At 40.8% G+C, this 22,478-nt stretch overlaps 1 protein-coding gene across 1 annotated transcript in view; it reads right to left on the bottom strand.

Moving 5' to 3' along the window:
- Positions 1-436: 436 nt before the first annotated feature.
- Positions 437-22,478, bottom strand: part of dhx29 (DEAH (Asp-Glu-Ala-His) box polypeptide 29) — a 34,201-nt gene continuing 12,159 nt past the window's right edge. Inside the window, exons 9-27 of the mRNA XM_007892182.2 lie at positions 21,823-21,985; positions 19,843-19,966; positions 18,623-19,207; positions 17,874-18,017; positions 17,292-17,468; positions 16,339-16,482; positions 14,522-14,666; positions 14,144-14,264; positions 12,969-13,053; positions 12,682-12,770; positions 8,570-8,698; positions 8,336-8,411; positions 7,707-7,931; positions 6,734-6,870; positions 6,427-6,517; positions 5,868-6,194; positions 4,795-4,926; positions 1,812-1,908; positions 437-841 (exon numbers count right to left, since the gene is read on the bottom strand). Of these exons, the coding sequence (XP_007890373.1) occupies positions 786-841; positions 1,812-1,908; positions 4,795-4,926; positions 5,868-6,194; positions 6,427-6,517; positions 6,734-6,870; positions 7,707-7,931; positions 8,336-8,411; positions 8,570-8,698; positions 12,682-12,770; positions 12,969-13,053; positions 14,144-14,264; positions 14,522-14,666; positions 16,339-16,482; positions 17,292-17,468; positions 17,874-18,017; positions 18,623-19,207; positions 19,843-19,966; positions 21,823-21,985 (3,047 nt within the window). The 3' untranslated portion in view covers positions 437-785. The remainder of the gene's footprint in view (positions 842-1,811; positions 1,909-4,794; positions 4,927-5,867; positions 6,195-6,426; positions 6,518-6,733; positions 6,871-7,706; positions 7,932-8,335; positions 8,412-8,569; positions 8,699-12,681; positions 12,771-12,968; positions 13,054-14,143; positions 14,265-14,521; positions 14,667-16,338; positions 16,483-17,291; positions 17,469-17,873; positions 18,018-18,622; positions 19,208-19,842; positions 19,967-21,822; positions 21,986-22,478) is intronic.

Genomic DNA, 22,478 nt, shown 5'->3' with positions numbered 1-22,478 from the left:
CTTACGAGGAGTGTGCTCTAACCACTGAGCTAGAGGACTCCAGCTTTGGTAACTTTGTGCTGTTAATTCATCATTTGAAATAAAGACTTTCATGCCCCTGACTCAGATCTGGCTTCCAGGAAGTGAAAGGATAGTGCAGTAGCCCATTACACCACTCAAGTCCTTTCCTGTTAATCTGAAAATTTGCTTATGATTTAACATTTAACTCTGGAAAAAATCCAAAAAGAGCCTAATTGAAAGCCATATTGTTGAGCATACAAGACATTTTACTCTACACTTGATCTGTACTCTCTCTCACCAAGAAAGCATAAAGACAAAGTGTTGCATTCCTCAGCATTGACATCCCTTTTATTTTGGGAATCCAAAATGGAAGACTAACCATCAAAAGTGATTATCATGTTGATTTAACTCCTTTAAAAATGAGCAAAACTAACAGTTATGAAAGGAATTGGTTTATAAAGTATTGTCAGACAGATCACTCAAGCATACTAGTTAGCATTTTCATAGTAAAGTTGATAGATTACATAGGCGCGCCTTCACCATATACCTTTATGAACATTCATTGTTTCGGTACATGGGTAACAGATAAATGCCCACAATTAGATGATCAAGAACACATTTATTGATAATCAGGCATCATTTTGTTTTTAAAATAACTAAGAAACAAAATCACAATATTCCATTCATCAATTAACCAAGTATAACTCTGTGCCCAATGCACATTTAAAAATAACCAGCATACATTATTTGCCATTTCTACAGAAATGTTGCATGGCAGGAAATTTTCAATTAGTGTGCTCAGTTTGGATCAGTTGCACAATGGTCTGTATTATTTGGTCATCTGAAAGGAGAGATAACAATAAATTAATAGATCGAGTAAAGCATTTGTAAGGTCGATAACCTATGTATATAACTAGATATAAAAAGTGTACTGACCTATCCACATACTATTGCTTGCATTTTCACATTGAGCCTTTTCATTTACTGCAGACAATAGCAACACTGCCACACAGACTGTGCATTATATTGAGTTTGTTTGTTCTCTCTATTGCAATGGGGCCATGAATATGCACTGCATTAAAATACTCCAGTAAAAAGGTTTCTGTATATATAATCTGCTTCTGTAGATTGCAAATGATAAATGGGTTTACCAGCTTAATGATGCCAATGTTCATGTAACTTGCAATCTCATTAATATTTGGCTGAGATCTATAACTGAATACATCTAGATTTACAAAGATGGTAACTGTAAAAGGAAGAGAAAATCTCAAAAGATTTTACAGAGTCTAATGAAAATGTTGCATAGGAATTCAAACTGCACACCAGCAACTGGATTCTAAAAGTACAGAAACAGCGATTTCTGGATTAAATTTAGATTGTAATGAAAAGTTTAACTGATCATTTATTCCAATATATTAAAATAATTGCTTAATATATTAAACAGCTAAATAGTAATTGTTTTGCAGCCACTACTATGATAGCCCTCTCGATAGTGCAGTCAATGAAGTAAGTGTTAAGACATATCTTGAACCAGTGTCTCAGAGATTTCGGAATGGAGTTCCAGAAAGTGTGGGCAGAAAGGTTGAAAGTCTGCTTGCCGATGCTAGGGTGGGCAATGTGGAGGACATTGCCTCTGTGTTAACTCTTTTAAAAGCAATCCTTTTAGTCTCATTTACGTTCCCCTTCCCCATATATTTTCTTCAGATATAATCCATTAGAAATCACTGAAATTCAATCTACACAATATAAGCATGCTTACACAGCTAGAGTCAGTGATTCTCAACGAATAGCAATAAAGAAACAAAAAGTACCTTCAAGAAACAATTTTGGATCTTCAAGTTTCTTCGTGAGAACAGAGTCAATTAAGGCTCTCAGCTCCTTAAAAATGATTCCAGTCCTTACAGGAGCCTAATCAAAACAGGAATTTATAAAACAGGAAATACAACAACAAATTACATTTGTATAGCACCTTACACTTCAGGAGGTCATCCCAAGGCGCTGGGTAGTCAGGGATCCGAACCCGAGCTGGTGGTTGGGATCAGGAGCGGTGGAGGGCGGGAAGGCTAGGAGTAGGAGGCAAGGGAGGGGGCGAGGCGGAGGGACCGTACAATCAAAAATTGAATGCAAGTTGCACGTTTCTTGATTTTTTTTATAAACAAAATATTTAAGGCCTATTTGCTTCCATCACTCTTCTTTTATATTTCTTAAAACGGTTAGAAACATTCTAGTGCACTATTTTAATTGATGCCATTTATCCAATGCTTCTCTCAAACGATTTGCATGCACAATCATACTAATTACGACAATAACTTGCACTTATATAGGACCCTCCACGAAGGGTAGCATCTCAGAGCGCTTAACAGTGGCAGAGCCTGACTCTGAGACGGTGGGGAGGGTGGCCATAAGCACGGTCAAAGAGAAAGTTTTACAGGCAGGACGTGAAAAAGGGGAGGGGACACGGCGGAGGGAATGAGGGAGTATTTCAGAGTTTTGGGGCTGAAAGCACGACCTCCGATAATGGGGCAGAGGGTGCGAGGGATGAAAAGGAGGCCAGTGCCAGTCGAGCAGAGGCACCAGGTGGTGGATTGGAGAGTGAGGAGGTCAGAGAGGTAGGGAGGTGCCAGAGAGTGAAGGGATTTGAACATGAGTGTGAGGATCTTGAAGTCGATCCGTTTGGTGATGAGGAGCCAGTGGATCCTGGCTAGAACTAATGGGATGTGGGTATGGAGTTTGGTCTGGGTCATTATGCGGGCGGCAGAGTTCTGAATGAACTGGGTCTTCTGAATAGCGGAGCTGGGGAGACCGGCGAGGAGTCCGTTTGAGTAATCCAGGCAGGTCATGACACGTGCATGCATAAGGGTTTCGGCTACATTTGGGGTAAGGTACTGTCGGAAGTGGGCAATGTGGCGGAGGTGGAAGAAGGCGGTTCTGGTCAGGGACCGGGAGTGGAAGAGGAAGGACAACTGGGAGTCAAACTGGACGCCTAGATTGTGCACTGGTTCAGTGAGTGTGAGGGAGAGCCCAGGGAGGTTGAGGAGTTTAGATTCACAGGAGTGAAGATGTTGACGGGAGGCAAGGAGTATGGCTTCCGTCTTGTCCACATTCAGCTGCAGGAAGGTTGCACTCATCCAGGGCCAGATGTCTGCCAGACAAGCTGATAGAACATCGGTGGACCTGGAGTTGGTACTGGAGGAGTTAAAGTACATTTGTGTGGTCATCCGCACACATGTGGAAGTTTACCCCGTGTCTGCGGATGACGTCACCCAGAGGGAGCATACAGGTAAGGAAAAGAAGAAAACCAAGGATGGAGCCCCGGGGTACCCCCAAGTGATCATGCGGGTGAGGGAGGAGAAACCATTTGCCGAGATGAAATGGAGGCGGTTGGTTAAGTAGGACTCGAACCATGCGAGTGCGGTCCCACAAAATTAGGCAAGAACAAAGACTGAGTATGTGGTGCTCTATTAATATTTATTACTCTGCCTTTTCTATCCCTTTCAGCTGCCCATATTATAACTGTTTTTATCAATGCTTCATCCACACTGAAAATCATATGAATATCACAAAATTCTTTAAAAAAAAAGACCCATGCAAACTCACAATAGGTCTGCAATATTCTCCTCAGAAAAAGTTCTCCATTGTTGGTCTTGTGCAATAAGTTACAGTAATGCAGTGAACCCAAAAAAGAACATGTTGCTAAAGGGTCCAAATTAGCTGTGCTGTGTCCAATTGGCTGCTGTGCTTTGCCCCAAAATACACAGTCAATTCACTTTACAATATATTCTGTTAATCGCTTTAAGACGTCGCAATAATAATAATAATCCTTGCATTTGATATAGCGCTTTTCAAGTCTTATCGACATCTCAAAGCGCTTCACAGAATAGACTGTAAAGTGAATTGACCGAATATTTGTGGGTGAAACACGGCAGCCAATTGCGCACAGCAGTGTCCCACAAACAGTCGTGGATTGAAAATGACCAATTTATTACTGTTTTTGTGTTTTGGAGGGATTATTATTAGGCGTGTGGAATAAGGAAACTTGCCCAAGGTTTCGTCCTGCCTGGAATTGAACCCAGGCGTCTCGGTTGCAAGGCGAGTGCTCTAACCTCTGAGCTACAGGACTCCACAACGTGATAAGGCACTATATCAAATGCAAGGCTTATTATTATTTAAATTAAATTAAAAGAGCTTCACAACAAGACAACAACAAGATTTCATTTATAGAGCGCCTTTTACGTCGGGAGGACGTCCCAAGGCGCTGGACAGTTGGGTCAGGACCCGAGCAGGGGGGAAATGGTGAGGGGAGGGAAGGGAGGGAGCGAGGAGGGGTTAGAGAGTCGAGAGGGGAGCTGAAGGCACGGTAAAAGAGAAAGGTCTTGAGACCGGCCTTAAAGGAGGAAAGGGAGGAAGCAAGGCGAAGGCACTGGGGGATGGAGTTCCAGAGCCTGGGAGCTGAGAGGCTGAAGGCCCGACCACCGATGGTAGGGCGGTTGGGGCGGGGGATGTGGAGCAGACCGGAGCCAGAGGAACGGAGGGTACGGGCAGGTAAGTAGGGGGATAGTAGGTCGGAGAGGTAGGAGGGAGCGAGGCCGTGAATGGCCTTGTAGGTGAGGATGAGGATCTTGAATTCGATCCTCTGGGGGATGGGGAGCCAGTGGAGGCGAGCGAGGGTGGGAGTGATGTGGTCGCAAAGCCTGGTGCGGGACACTACACAAGCTGCAGAGTTCTGAATGACCTGCAGCTTGTGGAGGGAGGTACCGGCGAGTGCACCAGTGCAGTAAAGAAATGAATTCTTACCTGGAATTTTATCCAGCCATCTACCAAGAGCAATCTTTTATGGTGCTGGACTAGTATATCGCCTCCGAACAACAAGATTGGAAAAGATGAGATCTCAGTGGTCTCTCGCAGATATATCTTTCCATACTTTACCTAATAACAAAAGAAAGTCAGCACTATACACTAATTTTTGGTCAAAAATATGAGCATGTTAAAAATTAAAACTCAAGTCTTCACTATCTTATTGATATCCCAAATACATGATTCACTTCTCTGTATACATGCCACTAAAACCAAATGAAAGGATTGTTATTAAATAGATTCCTACTTGCCGCATTGTGAATTGATAAAGAGTCCTGAGATGGTAATCTTGTACTATATAATCCTGCCAATATTTACACCACATGATTTTATGGGTTACTTCTGGACGCTCAGTGCTCCAGTTGTACACTGTCACTTAATAAAAAGGGGATACACCTGGTCTACAAAGCTTACAATGAAACTCTTTCAAAGTTAACCTAATTTGGGATTGGATAATACAATTTATATTCTTCTCATCAACAACAACAAAATTAATTTGTATAGCACCTTTCAAGTCAGGAGGACATCGCAAGGTGCTGGGATGTCCTAAGGCACCTTCTTTATCATCATTATGGTAAAGAAGGTGGGATAGATTACCAGTGAGTAATAAACAACAAGCATTCTCCAAAATATATCTGTGCAACTGTAGGAATACAATTATGAACAGACAAGATTTGCAAATAAAGTCTCACTCATTTGCAATTCTAATTAAGTGATTGTTAACTTGTTTCGCTTTCAGATCCTGATTAATTTTAACATTATGTATTTTATTACAAATTTCCAGGAAAAGTTTTTTCTTTTCACATTCATTAGCTATCCCATTTAAGTATGCTCAACACACAACAACCATGATCAGCAGCTTACAAATGTTAGACATAAATATTCAGAAAATCTCCACCAGGATGTATTATACTGTGTTTTTTTAGCTATAAGTGTTCAAACTTTCACAGTGGCCTCCTAAACTATACATAGGTACACATACAAAATAGTTACACTGATGATTGCACAAATACCTTTTCCTGAAACAATAGCCAGCCATTGGACTGCAGGTCCTTGTTCACAGATGAAGGATGGAGGTGTGCTTTGCCTTGTGCAGTTTCGACAGAACATGCAATCTTGTCAGTAATGTCCACTGATGGGGTGTATTTGATTTTCCCAACATTATCATATAATCCTGCTGCCAATACAGCTTTAAGAAGTGAGATCTCCTGTTGTGACAAGTTCTTTTTAGGAACTCCAACTGATGACTCTCTATCCCAACTATGATGCTTTGCCCCTCTGGCTCCTGGTGCCACAAAACCTGCAATCTCAACTAGCCTGATAAGTTCTTGTTTAATATCCTGCAAGTTGATTTTTCATGAAAAACAAAATAAGCCACAATATTAGATTATTAAAATTATATTTACCACTTTATCACTGAAATTCTCAAAAAAGACATTCTTTTTATACTCCGATAACCTATTAAAATGTTTTCCAACAAACTGCAATTTAAATAATAGGTAACAACAAACAATTTTGCAAACTTTTATTTCTTTACTTTAAAAGGATAATGTTAACAGAAAAAGAACAAACCTGCATTGTTAGAAGTGCAGTTCGACTCAGAAAGTGCTGCTTACAGTAAGCCATCTCAGTACGATAACTAGTATGTCGAGCATTCTTCCAACTTAGAAATATGAAATTTAAACACATATGAGTTAGATATATCAAGAGTAATTGATTTCACTGTTATTATTGAATAGGTTACTAAATCAACATATTCTGAAGTATTTGCAAATGACACTTTATTGTGTTGGGACAAAACAGCTGTAACAAGCGCCCCGGGACACGACCCCACGTGAAGGACTCTAGATAAATGCAAGCTGTTGTTATTGTAACATACCCCAAATATGCATTGTAAAGTGTCAGGTGATCTGAGTTTGCTATTGCCATGGATGCCTTTGCAAGGTTTGCTTCATCTTTTCTACTTAATGGAGTAACAAATGGAGATTTTTCAGTCATGGCTGCAGCGATGGTGGCCTACAAACAGAACAGTAAAGCATTCAAATTAATCTCCGATATGAGAATAATCATGAACAGTTATCCAACAATAGGAGGACATTCAGCAATTACAAGCAATATTTGAGTGCAGTACCAGTGAAGTTTGTGATCAAATAAATGTAAAAAAAAAGATGACTATAAATCGCAATAAAACATAGGAAAACAGGACCGTCCACCACATTGTGTTTGTTTCACCAGTTTATGAGATCTAGGTAGATCTTCTAATCTCAATACCCTGCCCATTCACCTTAGCCTTCAATAACTCTACTATTCCAATTGATTCAACCTCTATAGCCTTCTAGAGCAGCAGTCCACATCTTCATAATCCTCTGAAAAAATGCTTCCTTATCTCTGTTGCAACTGTCTTGTTCTGATGTTAAGGTTTTGTCCCTATGTAATGGATCCCCCTACCAAAGGGAGGAGTAATCCACTATCTAACCTATCAATTTTTTCATTATCTTAAAAAGCTCAATCAAAACACCACCTAACGTCCTCTGCTCTAAGGAATATAATCTGTCTAAGCAGCCATTCCTCATAGCTAAGCACTTTTAGCCCATATATTTATTTAGTAAACAGTTGCTGGGTACCCTTCAAGGCTGATATCCTTTTAAGATTGGAAACAGAACCTTAAAAGACTCCAAATGAGACCTGAGCAGTATTCTATCGAAACTGAAGCAGAACTTCATTACTTTTATATTCGGAATACAATAAAGATAATACAACATTCATTGTGCTCAAACACTAATAGACAGGTAGAAATATTGAAAAAAATTCAAATAGTGTAAATCTTAATGGTTTCAATCTATAGCACTTACCACAGGATCCAAGCAGCCAAAGATAGCACCAAAAATAAGCATTTTCCCAATTTTCACATTAACTGGAAGGGCAGCGAGGTGCAAGCCCAATGGGGTCAGTTTGGCTTCGTTGATCTCACAGGCCCCAATCTTCTTCAACAGATTCATTGCATTACCGATGGACTGGGCTTGCGGTGGATCCAAGGCTTTGGATAGAAACTCTTCTGGAGATCCATGATTACACTTCTACAATTAAAACAAATAAATAAGCTAAAAATCCTACTGGGTATAAAGACAACATGAGTTGGATCGGATACAAAAGCCAAAAACAAGGGGGAAGAGGGGGCATACATTTCTGGCAGGTAAAGAATATTTGAAAAGACCTACTTTTGATTTTAATGCAAAGAACACTTTTTATTTCATGCCACATTTTTGTCATAAATTGAGCAAACAAGTAATTCCTTCAAAGAAAATCAACATTAATTTTAAATGTTCAAAATCACTCCAATACAGCGAGTTTTCAATCACAATTCTTTGTTCTGTATACCAATTATTCAAATCTACTGCACTGTAATGTACAGTCAATTAACGTAGTAATGAGTCTTTTCAGTTGCTAAACATTTGTTAAGCTATTTATATGTAAATATTACCATAATATGAAGGCAAAGTTCTTCCAGAGGCACTCGTAAGATTTCTGGGACTGAGTAATCAATGAAGCTGTGAAACCTGCAGGAATAAAGCATATAAAGTTATTCCTTAAAATAAAGCACCAAGAATAAAAGTCAAGAAAGCTCCACCCAATAACTAATATTAAAATTACTCATGGAAGTAAATCTAATTACAAAAGAATAAAAAAAAATTACAACTCAGAAGCTACCCCTCACCTTTCCTTTGTGTACAAACGGAAACAGAATCCCTCTTGCACACGTCCAGCTCGGCCTTGTCGTTGAAGAGCATTAGCTTTGCTGACAAATGTCTCCACCAAGGAGCTCATTTGACTACTTTCACGATACCTAAAATACAAATATAGTGCAACCCGTTATAGTACTGGTTAATTTATAATGCGAATTGGGCACAGGCCTCATTCAATACTGATGCAGGAGGCCATCTGACTTGCCTCCAATTCACCAGCTTCTTGATCACTGCTGTGACTTCTTCCACATGTGCAGCACACAAAAAGTGATGTGAACGGAGACCTGATGACATTAATTGGATATTTTGTTTTCCCCACACTTCTGGGCAATCAGATCACCACTGATGTCACTTCTTGAGTCACTCTAAGACAGTTTGGGGTTTCTGACTCTAACCACCTGCTTTACAGCGAGTGTCAACTGGATATGTGTACAAAGCATGTGCACACACCCGCAGTTCAAGTAAAACCATACAACTTTACAATTTTTGCAAGAAATTGTGAATTCAATTAATGTTCACTAAAATCAATGTCAAAATTATAAGTACACATATATTGCACAATTCTGAATTCATCAGGTCAAAGTTGCAAATAGTAGTCTATTCTAAAACACTGTGTTTATGTAACTGGTCATTATCCCAATTAAGTAGAGGAATTTCATACGAAAGGAATATTTTTCACCAACACAGTATTTTCCTTCCCCCTTTATTTAAATAGAATATTCATAGAACAAATTACTTAAGAAGTCAAAATTACTTAATAATGAGATAGTAACACAATTTGTTTTGAGTTTGAGAAATCTTCTACATACTCTCTCAGGTCTCACTGCACCATTCAGTCACTTGTTCTCAGATCCCAAGTCAATGTTGGTTTGGAGCAGAGCTCAGCAGAGCGAGCTGAGAACGGAATGAGGTGGGAACAGAGTGAGAATTCTATTACAGGAATTTGGTGAGAGTGGGAATTTGGTGCAGAAGGGGAAGGAGGTGGTAAGTAATTTTCAATTTGTTTCCAATTATGATTTGAAGCCACTACCAGAAGATGCATAGGAATGGGCATGAGTGACTTTCCCACTCACAATTTTGTCTGGAAAAACATTGTCTGATATTCTACTAATCCATGACCTATGCATTAGGGTCACTAAACAACAACAAAATTACATTTGTATAGCTCCTTTCACGTGGATGTCCCAAGGCGCTGGACAGACAGAGTTTCGGACCCGAGCTGAGGTTGGGGAGTGCGGGGGGTGGGGGAAACAGGGAGATCGAAAGCACGGTCGAAGAGGAGGGTCTTGAGATGGGTCTTGAAGGAGGCAAGGGAGGGGGCGAGGCAGAGGGATTGCGGGAAGGAGTTGCAGAGGACTAGTAATAATGCATTTTTCTAAATTCAAAAGCTTCCACTCACTTGAAAATGCTGTGAAGTCTTATTACAACTTCATACTCATAATACATTTGCATAGAAGTGCAAATAACCAAATTTAATACCACAAATCCCATGACGCAGAAGGATTCAAACTCTATTGGCTACTTTAAAAAGCATTGTTAACAACAACAAGATTTCATTTATAGAGCGCCTTTCATGTCGGGAGGACGTCCCAAGGCGCTGGACAGTTGGGTCGGGACCCGAGCAGGGGGGAAATTGTCAGGGTGAGGGGAGGGAAGGGAAGGGAAGGAGCGAGGAGGGGGTAGAGAGTTGAGAGGGCAGCTGAAGGCACGGTCAAAGAGAAAGGTCTTGAGACCGGCCTTGAAGGAGGAAAGGGAGGAAGCAAGGCGAAGGCACTGGGGGATAGAGTTCCAGAGCCTAGGGGCTGAGAGGCTGAAGGCCCGACCACCAATGGTAGGGCGGTTGGGGCGGGGGGTGTGGAGCAGACCGGAACCAGAGGAACGGAGGGTATGGGCAGGTAAGTAGGGGGATAGTAGGTCGGAGAGGTAGGAGGGAGCGAGGCCGTGAATGGCCTTGTAGGTGAGGAAGAGGATCTTGAATTTGATCCTCTGGGGGATGGGGAGCCAGTGGAGGCGAGCGAGGGTGGGAGTGATGTGGTCGCGAAGCCTGGTGCGGGACAGTACACGAGCTGCAGAGTTCTGAATGACCTGCAGCTTGTGGAGGGAGGTGCCGGGAAGGCCGGCGAGGAGAGAGTTCCCACAGTCCAGCCTTGAGGTGATAAAGGCGTGGACCAGAGTTTCAGCAGCGTGAGGGGTGAGGTAGTGCCATAGTCTGGCGATATTCCGGAGGTGATGGAAGGCGGTGCCAGTTGTGGCGCGGATATGAGGAAGAAAGGACAGCTCAGGGTCGAACAGAACACCAAGGTTCCTGACTGGCTTTGAGAGGTGGAGAGTGCAGCCTTGGATGCTGATGCTGTCAGCGCCTGAGGTGCGGAGGCGCTGACGCGAGCCAATCAGGAGGACCTCAGTTTTGCGTATGTTGAGCTGAAGAAAGTTGTCTCTCGTCCAGGACTCGATGTCGGACAGGCAGCTGTCAGGACATCGGTGGTCGTGGAGTTGAGGGCAGAGGAGGAAAGGTAGAGTTGGGTGTCATCCACATACATGTGGAAATTAACCCCATGTCTGCGGATGATGTCACCAAGGGGGAGCATATAGAGGGTGAAGAGGAGGGGACCGAGGACAGAGCCCTGAGGGACACCGCACGAGACAGTGCAGGGGCTGGAGGAAAAGCCGTTTGTGGAAACAAAATGAAGACGGTGGGAGAGGTACGACCTAAACCACTCAAGGACAGGGCCTTGCAGGTTGAGGAGGGAGGACAAGCGGTGGAGGAGGATAGCGTGGTCGACCGTATCAAATGCGGCCAATAGGTCGAGGAGGATGAGGAGGCAGAGGGAGCCCTGGTCCCAGATGGTCAAGATGTCAATAGTGACCTTGACCAGGGCGGTTTCTGTGCTATGGGCAGCACAGAAACCTGACTGGAGGGGTTCGAATAATGAATAGGCGGAGAGGAAAGAGTGCAGCTGGGAGGCCACGACTCTTTCAAGGACCTTGGACAGGAAGGGGAGGTTGGAGATGGGCCGGTAGCTTGATAGCATCAAGGGAGGGATTTTTCAAAGTGGGAGTGATGGTGGCAGTGTTTATGGGAATGGGAGCAGAGCCAGAGGAGAGGGACAGGTTGATGATGTCTGTGAGAAGTGGGGCAAGGACGTGGAGCTGGGAGATAAGGAGTGGAGTGGGGATGGGGTCAAGGGAGCAGGTGGTGGGTTTCAGGGACAGGATGAGGTTGGTGACAGAGGGTGGGGAAATGGGTTCGAAGGTGTGTAGGCGAGGATGGGTAGGAGTCGGAGTATGGGAGGGAAGGGGTGAGGGGCGAGTGGAAGTTGGAGGGGCAGTGAGCGCGGAGCGGATTCCCTTGATTTTGGATTCAAGGAAATCCAGCATCTCCTCGCAGTGAAGGTTGGAGGAGATGACCTGCGCGGGGGGGGGGGGGGGGTCAGTGAGGGATGATGGCCAGAGGGAGAGGAGTTCAGAGGACTCCAAGGCAGCGGTTAAGGATTGTGGGGGTAACTTCTTCCGGGGCGGTAGAAGATGGTGGTGGGTCTGGTGGAGGTGGGGAGGGGCGTGGAGGTAGTGAAGCAGATGAAGTGGTGATCGGAGATGGCCTTGTTGGTAATTGTGACATCCGAGACACTGAGGCCCCGGGTGATCACCAAAGCGAGTGGGTGGCCGTGACTGTGAGTGGCGGAGTTGATGTGGAGGGAGAGGTTGAGCGAGGAGAGCAGGGAGGAGAAGTCCGAGGAGATGGAGCAGGAGGGGGTGAAGTGCAGGTTGAAGTCGCCCAGGATGATGAGGCGATCAGAGCAGAGGCAGAGAGATGTTAGTAAGGTAGAAATATCGGAGATGAAGGTGGGAGAGGCTTTAGGGGGCCAGTAGAGGAGGATTTTGAGTGAGAGATAGGAGGGGTGGGAGAGGGTGAGGTGCTCAAAAGAGGGGAAAGAGCCAGAGGAGTAGGGAGATAGGGCAAGTGGTGTCCTTGAGATAAGGGCTACATCACAGCCACGGCGGTTGGGGCGAGGGATGTGGTGGGAGGTGTAGCCGGGTGGTGTGGCCTCCGTGAGGGGGAAGGTGTCACTTGGGGTAAACAAACCTGTTCTCCTTAGTTTTCCCAGAATCAATGACAAAGACAACATCAGGAATGGTGATTCCAGTTTCTGCAATGTTTGTTGCTAAAACAATCTGAAAATTTAAATAAAAATACTTAGTTGGTAAACTGTTAAAAATGAAGAATTTCCATAATGCTTCTCAGTATGCAATCTTATTGGGTTTCAACTGAAAAAATAATGAATGATACACAGTTCATTCATTAAAGGCAAACTATTACAGTGTTACTCTGGGGTGAAAACATTCAGAATCTTCAAACCTGTAAAACCTTACCTTTCTGACTCCTGGTGGAGGGACTGTGAATGCTGCAGCCTGATCTTGTGATGAAAGGATGGAGTGCAGAGCAATCACTTTGTATCTACAAATAAAGCAACACGAAACACTTCCACAATTATTCTAACTTAAAAAGAGAACCAACTTGATAAAAGCATCAGAGCAATTGTGAGGGAGAGGGGATAGAGGGAAAAAAAATCATTGACAAGTTAGAGTTCTTGATGTATTACCAAAGTACAGTACAATCCACTTTTGCCAGATAGCCTCCCTCGAGTCATTTGTATTCTTACCTATTTTAAATATGGCTGCTATTTCGGACAAAAATCCGGTTATTGCAGGAAAAATGCCGCCCTGGTCACCACTGGATGTACTCACTCGGGCCTTCCGTCTCCCCATTCAGCCACGAGCGACTCAGTGATGTAGATGGGAGGAGTCAAATTATGATTGGCAGCGGAATCCAGCCATTCACAAGCAGCTGGAGTTGGGCTGTCAATCAGTGAGGGGGCGGAGGAACACAGGAGGGAACATCGCGATTGATTGACAGCTGAACTGCTTGTGAGTGGCTGGAGCCCATCCATTGACAAGCGGCTGCAGGTCCCGCTAACTGATCCCCTTCCAGTCCGCTGGGAATGGCAATGGGAGGAAGCTCCGCCCCCTGCTGGGCAGGAAAGTACTGGACTGTATTTTGCAGCCAAACACAGGTAAACACATTTTACTGAATTCTGTGAGAGTATTTTAACTTTAACTGGTTAGTTAACATTGCTTCACGTGAAACATGACATATTATATGGTGCAACCGCAGCGCCTCTGCTGGGCAGGAATGGTATTTCGGCTAACTCCAGACACCTCTTAAATCGGTCAAAATGTCCATCCCCGACGTGTCCGGCTTAACCAGCTTCCACTGTATTTGCCTTTGAAAATCTGAGTCCAAGGAAACATTGGGACTTGAAACATTGAACATACAGAGTTTAAAAAAAGACATTGAGATGATAAATCAATTTAAAGAGAGGGTGTATATATTAATGACAATATCTCAGAATATCACTCGTCAAACCTGCAGTACAGTGGTATATATGGACATTAATAAGTCATGCAAATGGTAATGATTTGGAAAATTCAGGTTAATCATGAATGCAACTGAAATATTTCTGGAATTTACATTGAAGTTATTTTACCTCCTCCTGTCTTGGAACCTTTTGTCTGCAGTTAAATGATCATGAAGCTGTTGAATGTGAGCTAAACCCGGTAAAAATATCAGCACAGCACCACTGAGTGCACTGTACTGAGCGTTTATATCTGAAAGAAAAGCAAGAAATTATGGAAATCAAAAATCATATTTAAAAAAATATGCTTCTCTGAAAGTTTTAGCTGTACATAATTTAATTGGCAAAAAACAAAAATGTTGCCAAAATTTCCATCTACATTTCATGTACATTTACATTCCGGCACATGAAAGTACCCCAATTTTAGCATATGAAAGTTAACAAACATAGGATAAGGAAGAATGAAAAGGAATACTGTAAGTTAAGTGGGGGGGGGGAAAAAAAACTTACCCAAGAAGTGGAGCACCTCTAAGATAAGTTCCATGTTTATTTTATTGGGATTCATGTAAACAGTAGCATGACGAGTACGCATGCTATAGTCTTCAAGGTAAGCTCCAAAGTTAGGCCCAATTGCAGCACTTTTAAATAAAGATTCCTAAAATGGACAAATTAATGTTAGAAAATGGGCATTGAGGCAGGGGAGTAGAAAGGAAAAAAAAAGCAAAGATGATCACCTCATTTCAAAGATTAAAAATACACTAGAATGCTAGTGAAATAAAAGCATAATCGTGAAAATGCACACAAGTCAATCGTATCTGATTTATTCAAAGCCTTTTCTATCCCAAATGTATTATTTCTAATGAAGAGTCTCATCCATAATGTTAATGTAGCTTCAGCTTTCAGATGCTGATCAACCTACTGTGCATTTCATAAATACTTCAGATTTAATCAATCAACAATCACACCTACATCTTTGTCAGTTTATACCTCAGCTAACTCCCGTTGAAACCTATTGAAGTTAAAATTCATCCATTATTGTCTATTTACTTTTTTTGGACTATTAATAATAATCCTTGCATTTGATATGGTGCCTTATCACATTGTCAATACATCTCAAACCACTTAACAAGATGCACCATAAGGAGGATTGACTATGTATTTTGTGGGCAAAATGCAGCAGCCTGTTGAGCACAGCAATGTCCCACAAACACCCATAAAACAATTGTTTGGAGCATTGTAAGTTATTTGTTGAACGATATCAGCGTCTTTTTAATACTGTAACTGGATCGTCCATTTGAACCCAATACTCTCCAAAATTAGGTAAAACAGGGCATGTCTTTCCAGGATGAGAGTGCATATTTCATTCCAGACACAGGAAAATTTCCACGCGTAGGTGGCATACATATGTAGACCCTAGTCTGGTTTCGATACTCTGAAGCATTGCCGTGCGTTTCCGCATGTGTGACTCCTGGCTGTCCAAAAAAAAACTGTTTAGTAATTGCTTGCCTAACTCAATCTAGAAGGCAGCCCACGTGCCCTTGAGAGCAGTCTGGTGAAACTTGAAAGGTGTGCATCCTCACAAAGAAAAAGTATCTTGTCAAAGAGTAATCACAAAGAGGCCACCTAGCCCCCACACTCAACATTTTCACAGAATTATCAGTAACATGCTAATATGCCTCTTCGTTATTATAATGCTTAAATGTCAAAGGCAAACTGTAATGTAACATTTCAGCACAATTATAGTAAAACCCATTATAAAGGCGAGTGCTCTCTGGACTGCTTCCGGTGGTAAAAAAAAAGGCTAACTTCTGGGTTGACTGGTTGCCACCGTCACTCAGGTGCACTGAGCGTGTAGGCTATATAAAATGTTCAGCAGGTTGTCTGCAAGCATTACCTGTGAACTGACCAGTGTCCCCTCCATTACTCCTAGTTATACAGTGGTTGGAAATTTTAAGTACTCCAACTACCACCTTATAACAGGGTTGGACTCCTAATTATTTTGGCGGAAAGTAGATTTAAAAAAAACTGATTTAAGTGCCATGGGACGATCAGTCTTGGTTTGTTCCAATTGTTAGCATTTGCTTATGAATTGATGCTTGCTAATCTAAATGTTTAAATTATTTTTATTCAGTCTCTTTTAAAACATCAGGAAAAACAGCCAGAGGTTTCTAAACCTGACTACTTGAAGGAGTATATACAGTTGATACAGCTCAATATTAATTCCTCTGAGCTCTCTTACAATCAGGATCACTTTCATGAACGATCATTATTATGATTTCTAATGACAAACACTGCATAGCACCATTACAGAAATGTCTATGAACAACCTGATGCTGAAAAGTCTTTCCTCCTTTGCCACCGACTGATACTTTAATTTCTTCTTCCTCCTCCTCCAAGAATCTTTGGCAATATTCGGAGTCTTGTTCCAAAGTGTAACCCGTTGCTTCTACCACATCTTCCAGATGAAATACCTGAATTTAATAGAAATTTAAAATGAAACATTACACAACAAAGACAGAATGCAATATCATCAATTACTTCGTCAAACTGCATTTGATACTACACATAGCATAAGGAACAGGAAACTAGTAAGCTGAACAAATTATTTCCAAATCAAATACAGGTGGGGGGTGGGGTGTAAGAGAATATGGTGCTTCCCCTATTTATTCAAGGTACTGTATTTCTGAACTTGTACTTAAATATCGAATGCCTTTTTCAACACAAATAAAGATCTCATTCCTCTCACTTTTAGAACATTTGTGGAACATTTTGAGACATTATACTGGATAAGTTTAAGAGATTTTTAATTAAAAGTACTTTTTAAGCACCATCATCAACTTGTCAGGATTAATATCAACTTGTGTTTTAAAATACAATATAAAAACACAAACAAAGAGGTTAATAAAATACCTTTTTTTTAAAAAAAGCACATTAGTTTGCTAAAAATAAATATTTTCATTCAACATCAGGAAAAGGCTAGCAAATAAAACTACTGTATCAGGTTTATAATTTTTTTTTCTCCATCTGATATCCACATTAATAAAACATAAAGTTGAATACCCCCGTGTGCACTGGCCATCACAGATATTGCTAAGAAAGCCTGCACAAGGACATCAAACAAAAAAGTTCATTAACATTAAAATTGGGATAACTGGCTGCTTTGACGTGACACATATTAATACATAAACATAAATAGACTGCAGCATGGTGGAAGCAAATGGTACCTTTAAAATTAACACAACAATCTACAAACAATGTATTGAGTTTTTTTTGTAGTTACCTCAACAGGATAAAGTCTCCCAGGAATTGAGATAATAGGACAGTGTGCAAAATAATTAGCAAATTTACCACTGTCAACAGTTGCACTCATTAGAACCAGGTTCAGATCCAAACGCTTTTGCATTATTTCCTTCAAGATTATTAAAAGAAAATCTGAATGAACACTTCTCTCGTGAACCTATAATAAAAAAAGACAATCATGTCATTCATCCATATTAAAGGCAACTTGAAATAACTGACTTGATACTGGAAACATTTACCCACATTTATTTAAGACTTGAACCAGACAATATTTTGCCAAAGAACAAAATTAAAATTCAGTGTCCAAATAGGGTGGGATGGGGCACTCTTCCTTTAAACATACTTAATATCTCTTCTACCCAAGGTATTAGCAACGTTATAATCCATAATTGTGCCCTGAAAAATAATTGCAATTCAAGGAATATGTTACATTTGTTTTGGGGATAAATGCACTTCACAGTGGGGATTGCACACACAAGCCAACAAACAACAGTATTTGTCTGTACTTTAAATCTAAAATTATATTTAATCAAAATTTATTTGAAAATGGGTCTTTCTTTACCTCATCCACAATTACATGGGACACAGTGGAAAGAAGCTGATCCTGTTGTAGTTTGCGCAGGAGAATACCGGTGGTACAGTATAAAAGCCTGCATGATTCGCCAACTTTTGATTCCATTCTGATTTGGTAGCCACAAAGTGAGTTCTGAAAATAATTGTTATCCAGAATTATAAGAGCATCTTCAAGATCTAAATTTACCCCTTCAATTCAACATGAATTCTAGCACAGAGATTATGAAAGATTTTTCTAGTTGTAAATCTAAATGAAACTAAGGATTTGGTCCACAAGGGCAGTTTCTCGCAAAAATTCCATACAATTTGCTAATCACGACATTTTAACTAATCACATAACTCGAAAAAAAAGAGAGGCTACCATAGGTAAAACTTCCAAGAAGATAAAGCTTCATCCAATTTACACCCAGACTATAATTTATATAGTCATTAAAGCACATCTTCCAAATCACATTTTCATCTCCTAATCCAACAGTTTTGCACTTGGGTCTCCATTACTTGACCAGCAAATGGGGAACAGAAAACACTGCAGTTATGTCCAAATATCATAACTGCATTGTGTGACTGATAGGTCCATTGCTGCTTTTGCAAAGATATTGAATCTTTCATTGCTTATTTATTTGCATTGAGAAACTTAAATAAATTAACAGACTTGCTTATGATCAAACATTTCTGCATAGAAAGGTCAAGTTAATACATAAAATTTATTTCTTCCGAAAGAAATACAACTTATCTTACTTTTCCTCCAGGGCCTTCTAGACAACCAAGTTCGTCACAGACTCGTGTTGCGAGGCTCGCTGCTGAAATCCTTCGAGGCTGGGTACAAATGATATTACATTTTGGAGAATCGCTTGACAGCAAGTCTTCCAACAGGAACTGAGGTATTTGAGTACTCTTCCCACTGCCTGTCTCACCGGCCACAACCACCACCCGATGTCGCCGCAGAGTTTCCAGAATTCTTGTTTTGTGTTGAAACACTGGTAACAATTCTCTTTCGTTTAAAAGTTCCCGAAATTGTGAAGAACGCTGCAGGTTTTTATAAATATTCCTCGATATTTTCAAATTGTCTGACTTGTCCTTGTTAATTGAGATGTTTTCAAAGTCATCAGACACCAGGTTTTCCCACGAATCCTCTGGATCTTCCACTGTTGATGAGGTTTGTCGGGATGGTTGCTGCTGTTTCAGTGTATTTAGCAGCCTGGTGATAAACTGTTCGCGGGGCTTATTTTTTTCAGTTTGCCTTTTTTCAGCTTTTTGCTTTTCAGCATCACTCCATTCAAGCCAGACAGTACGATATGTAGGGGGCAGTAACTGATGAATTGCCTAAAGATTTAAAAATAAAAATGTTAAAATTTGAAGCAGTTAAATAGATATCTCAAAACTTACTTCTTTGACCACTCTTTTGGTCATCTTTCTCCTCCCTGCACCCTCAGTAGCCATCTCTAGCACTGTCAAACGTTTTGAGACATTCTCCCGACATGAAAGGTTCCATATAAATGTAGATTATATTGCATTGGTTCAGCACTGTTCGTAAGGAATCGTAAAATCAAGGACATTTTAGCACATCAGCCAGCATACCAGTCAGCCAGCTAAAAGCCTAAGACACCTCCTGAGATCACCATCAATGTCAAATCCTGTTTTTTGCAGGGTGATGTGATCATCCGGAAATCAGCCATTTTGAGCATGGGAAGCTGAAATGGCTGACTTTCAGGTCATTAAGTTGTCATCCATATTACTTCAGTGGCCATTTTAACTTGAACAGCCAGCCGGCACATGGGATCCAAGTGCACACACTTGGCTCTCAAGTGCTACAGTCCATCGCATTGTAAGTGAATTTGTGCTCTAATGAAGCACGATATAACAGGACTGCACTGTAAGTGGATTTTCATTCTGCATGTAACAAAGTACATAGTGTATAGATTGGGAAATTAATGATTCTTAAATGTTCTGGACCTTACCTGGCCTCTTACTAGATGCCATAAAGCCAGTGTAGATGCCAGATGTTGGGCCTGCATACTGTCCTCAGTGAGAATTGTGGGGCACACCTCTAGTATTCCATCCTTCTCCCTGTGTACCCGCACACTTTAAAAAGAACAACATTAAAAATGATCAGCAACAAATGATGCCAAAATCTACTAGCCTAATCATGTATGATTTTATCACTATTAGCACAATAATCACATCCAGACAGGTTAACCAATTCCCAAAGGAATTTTGTTACTAACAAAATATATAAACAGTAACCACCCAAGAGCATTGCAATCTTTTGGTATATAATAAAAATGCATTTGATATAGCTTCTCATCACATCGTTGAGACATCTCAAAGCACTTCATAGAATACATCGTAAAGTGTAGTGACTGTGTATTTTGTGGGCGAAACACAGCAGCCAATTGCACAGAGTAGTATTCCACAAACATTCATGGATTGAGTGACCAAATTATTGTTTTTTTTAGAAGGGATTATTACCCCTGGAAAGCGATCCGCCAATCGACTAACAACCGGGTTTCTACTTACTGCTAGGTAAACAAAGGTGTGTGGAGTAAGGAAACTTGCCTAAGTTTTCGCCTGCCTTGGAATCGAACCCTGGTCATCTTGATTGCTAAGCGAGTGCTCTAATCAGTATGCTACAGGATTCTATTGAAGTACAACTATATTGATGTAATTCCATGGATGCTATGCTCCACATTTACTCTTCCTCTCAAAGAATCAAAGACATTTTGTTTATGTTTGACCCAATGAGACTCAGGTATAAACATGTCTTCAAACCTATCAGCCAATGTCCGAACATAGAATTCTAAGTGTCATCCTCCTCAGTTACCATTATTATTTAAAGATTATATAAAGTTCATCCACTGTCTTCTATGCTGTATACCATTGACATTAACTAATTGAGAAGTGCCCATGTAAATGTAGTTTGCAATTATTTTAAGTACATCACTTCAATGGGCGATAGACTGATAAACCACTTCAGTCAACTTGAATGTATACCAATGGATGTTGCAATCACTTTATACCATCTTGTGTGCATGAACAGCATTCTAATAAAATCTTACTGAAAAAAATAAATGAAAGCTCATCCTGCCTCCAGTAGGGAAATCCAGAATCAGATAACAATCTTGAAATTAAAGTTGAGCCGGTTAATAGGAATCGAAAAAATATTTAAGCAAAGATAATGAAGTCAAGACGTCAGCTCAGAGCCTCTTGGCTAACATCCCTCCCGATAAAATTGTTCATTCATTTCCATGGCTCTTTGGGGACATCACTATGTGCAAATTGGCTACCGCATTCACCTACAATACAGTGTCACTAAACTTCCCAGTAAAAATCTTGTGAAGTCATTTTAAATAACAGTAATATCCCAGAAGGTTACAGATGCATAATCAATTAACTGATAGATAAGCAAACATGTTCAGGGATATGGAAAATAGGGACATCAATGCCATTAGAAAGATAAAGCAATTCTAATCTTTAAAAAAGGTGGCAGGCTCAATGGGTCAGTCAAATAATACTACTAATAATCCTTGTATAATCACAGAATATACTGTAAAGTGAATTGACTGTATATTTTATGGGAGAAATGCAGCAGACAATTGCACACAGCAATGTCCCACAAACCTCCGAAAAAGCGATCCACCAATCGACTAACAACTGGGTTCCTACTTACTGCTGGATAAACAGAGGCACGTGGAGTAAAGAAATTTATCCAACGTTTCCCCCTGCCTGGGAATCGAACCCAGGTCCTCCCCATTGCTAGGCGAGAGCTCTAACCACTAAGCTACAGGAAAGTTAACACAAAATTTCTCAATCTGTGACCATTTCATGTAAATGTCTCAGAATACTCTAATTCAAACATTTCTAATTCTTGCCAATACAATGTAGAGAAGATATAGTTAACTTATTTTATGAAGCGAAAAAAGTACAATAAACACACAAACCTACTCTTCCAGAATCGACCGGCAGGGATTTTGCGATAGCTAGGAGCTGGACTGATGGGGTAATTCTTCCGACACCAGTCAATCAAAAACTGCTTGGGAGATTTGCCTGTCCAACTTCGTGCATTATAGTCGAAGTTCCTCACATCCTTTGGTGCATTTTTTGCTGCAATATACACATAAGAATATTGCCTTGATAAAATATTCAGCAGTGTGCAATGTACAAGCCACAGAAGTAAATTAACACCTCATTCATCCATTTTGTATGGAATTGAAATTTAATGTAGAACAAAACCCATGCAATCGCAAAAGTAATTAAATTCATATTTGGTGGACAGCTTAACATGAATTTAATTGGGTTTAGAAGAAAGTGAGTTGCATCCCTGCAGTATAACTAAGCCATTCAAATCTATTCAGAATCTTTGCTACCAGCCTGTCAGTCTTCCACTCTTATTTTATATATTTAAAATTAACTGTCCTAGCCATCTTGAAAGCCAGTCTCCGAATTCCTTATTAATCTATTAATATTTTCACAAGCATTTTATGCGCCATTGAGTTTGTGCATTTATGTCAATATGCCACATAGCCAAGTCTCTGTATGCACTAAATTATGGGAAGTTATCTTAAATAGTTTGGTGCAGGCGGGCACTATACCTCTG

This window comes from Callorhinchus milii, unplaced genomic scaffold, assembly GCF_018977255.1.
Source record: "Callorhinchus milii isolate IMCB2004 unplaced genomic scaffold, IMCB_Cmil_1.0 Scaffold1, whole genome shotgun sequence".
Lineage (NCBI taxonomy): Eukaryota > Metazoa > Chordata > Chondrichthyes > Chimaeriformes > Callorhinchidae > Callorhinchus > Callorhinchus milii.
The sequence above is the reverse complement of the archived record's forward strand: the minus strand, read 5'-3'. Positions and strand labels throughout refer to the sequence as shown.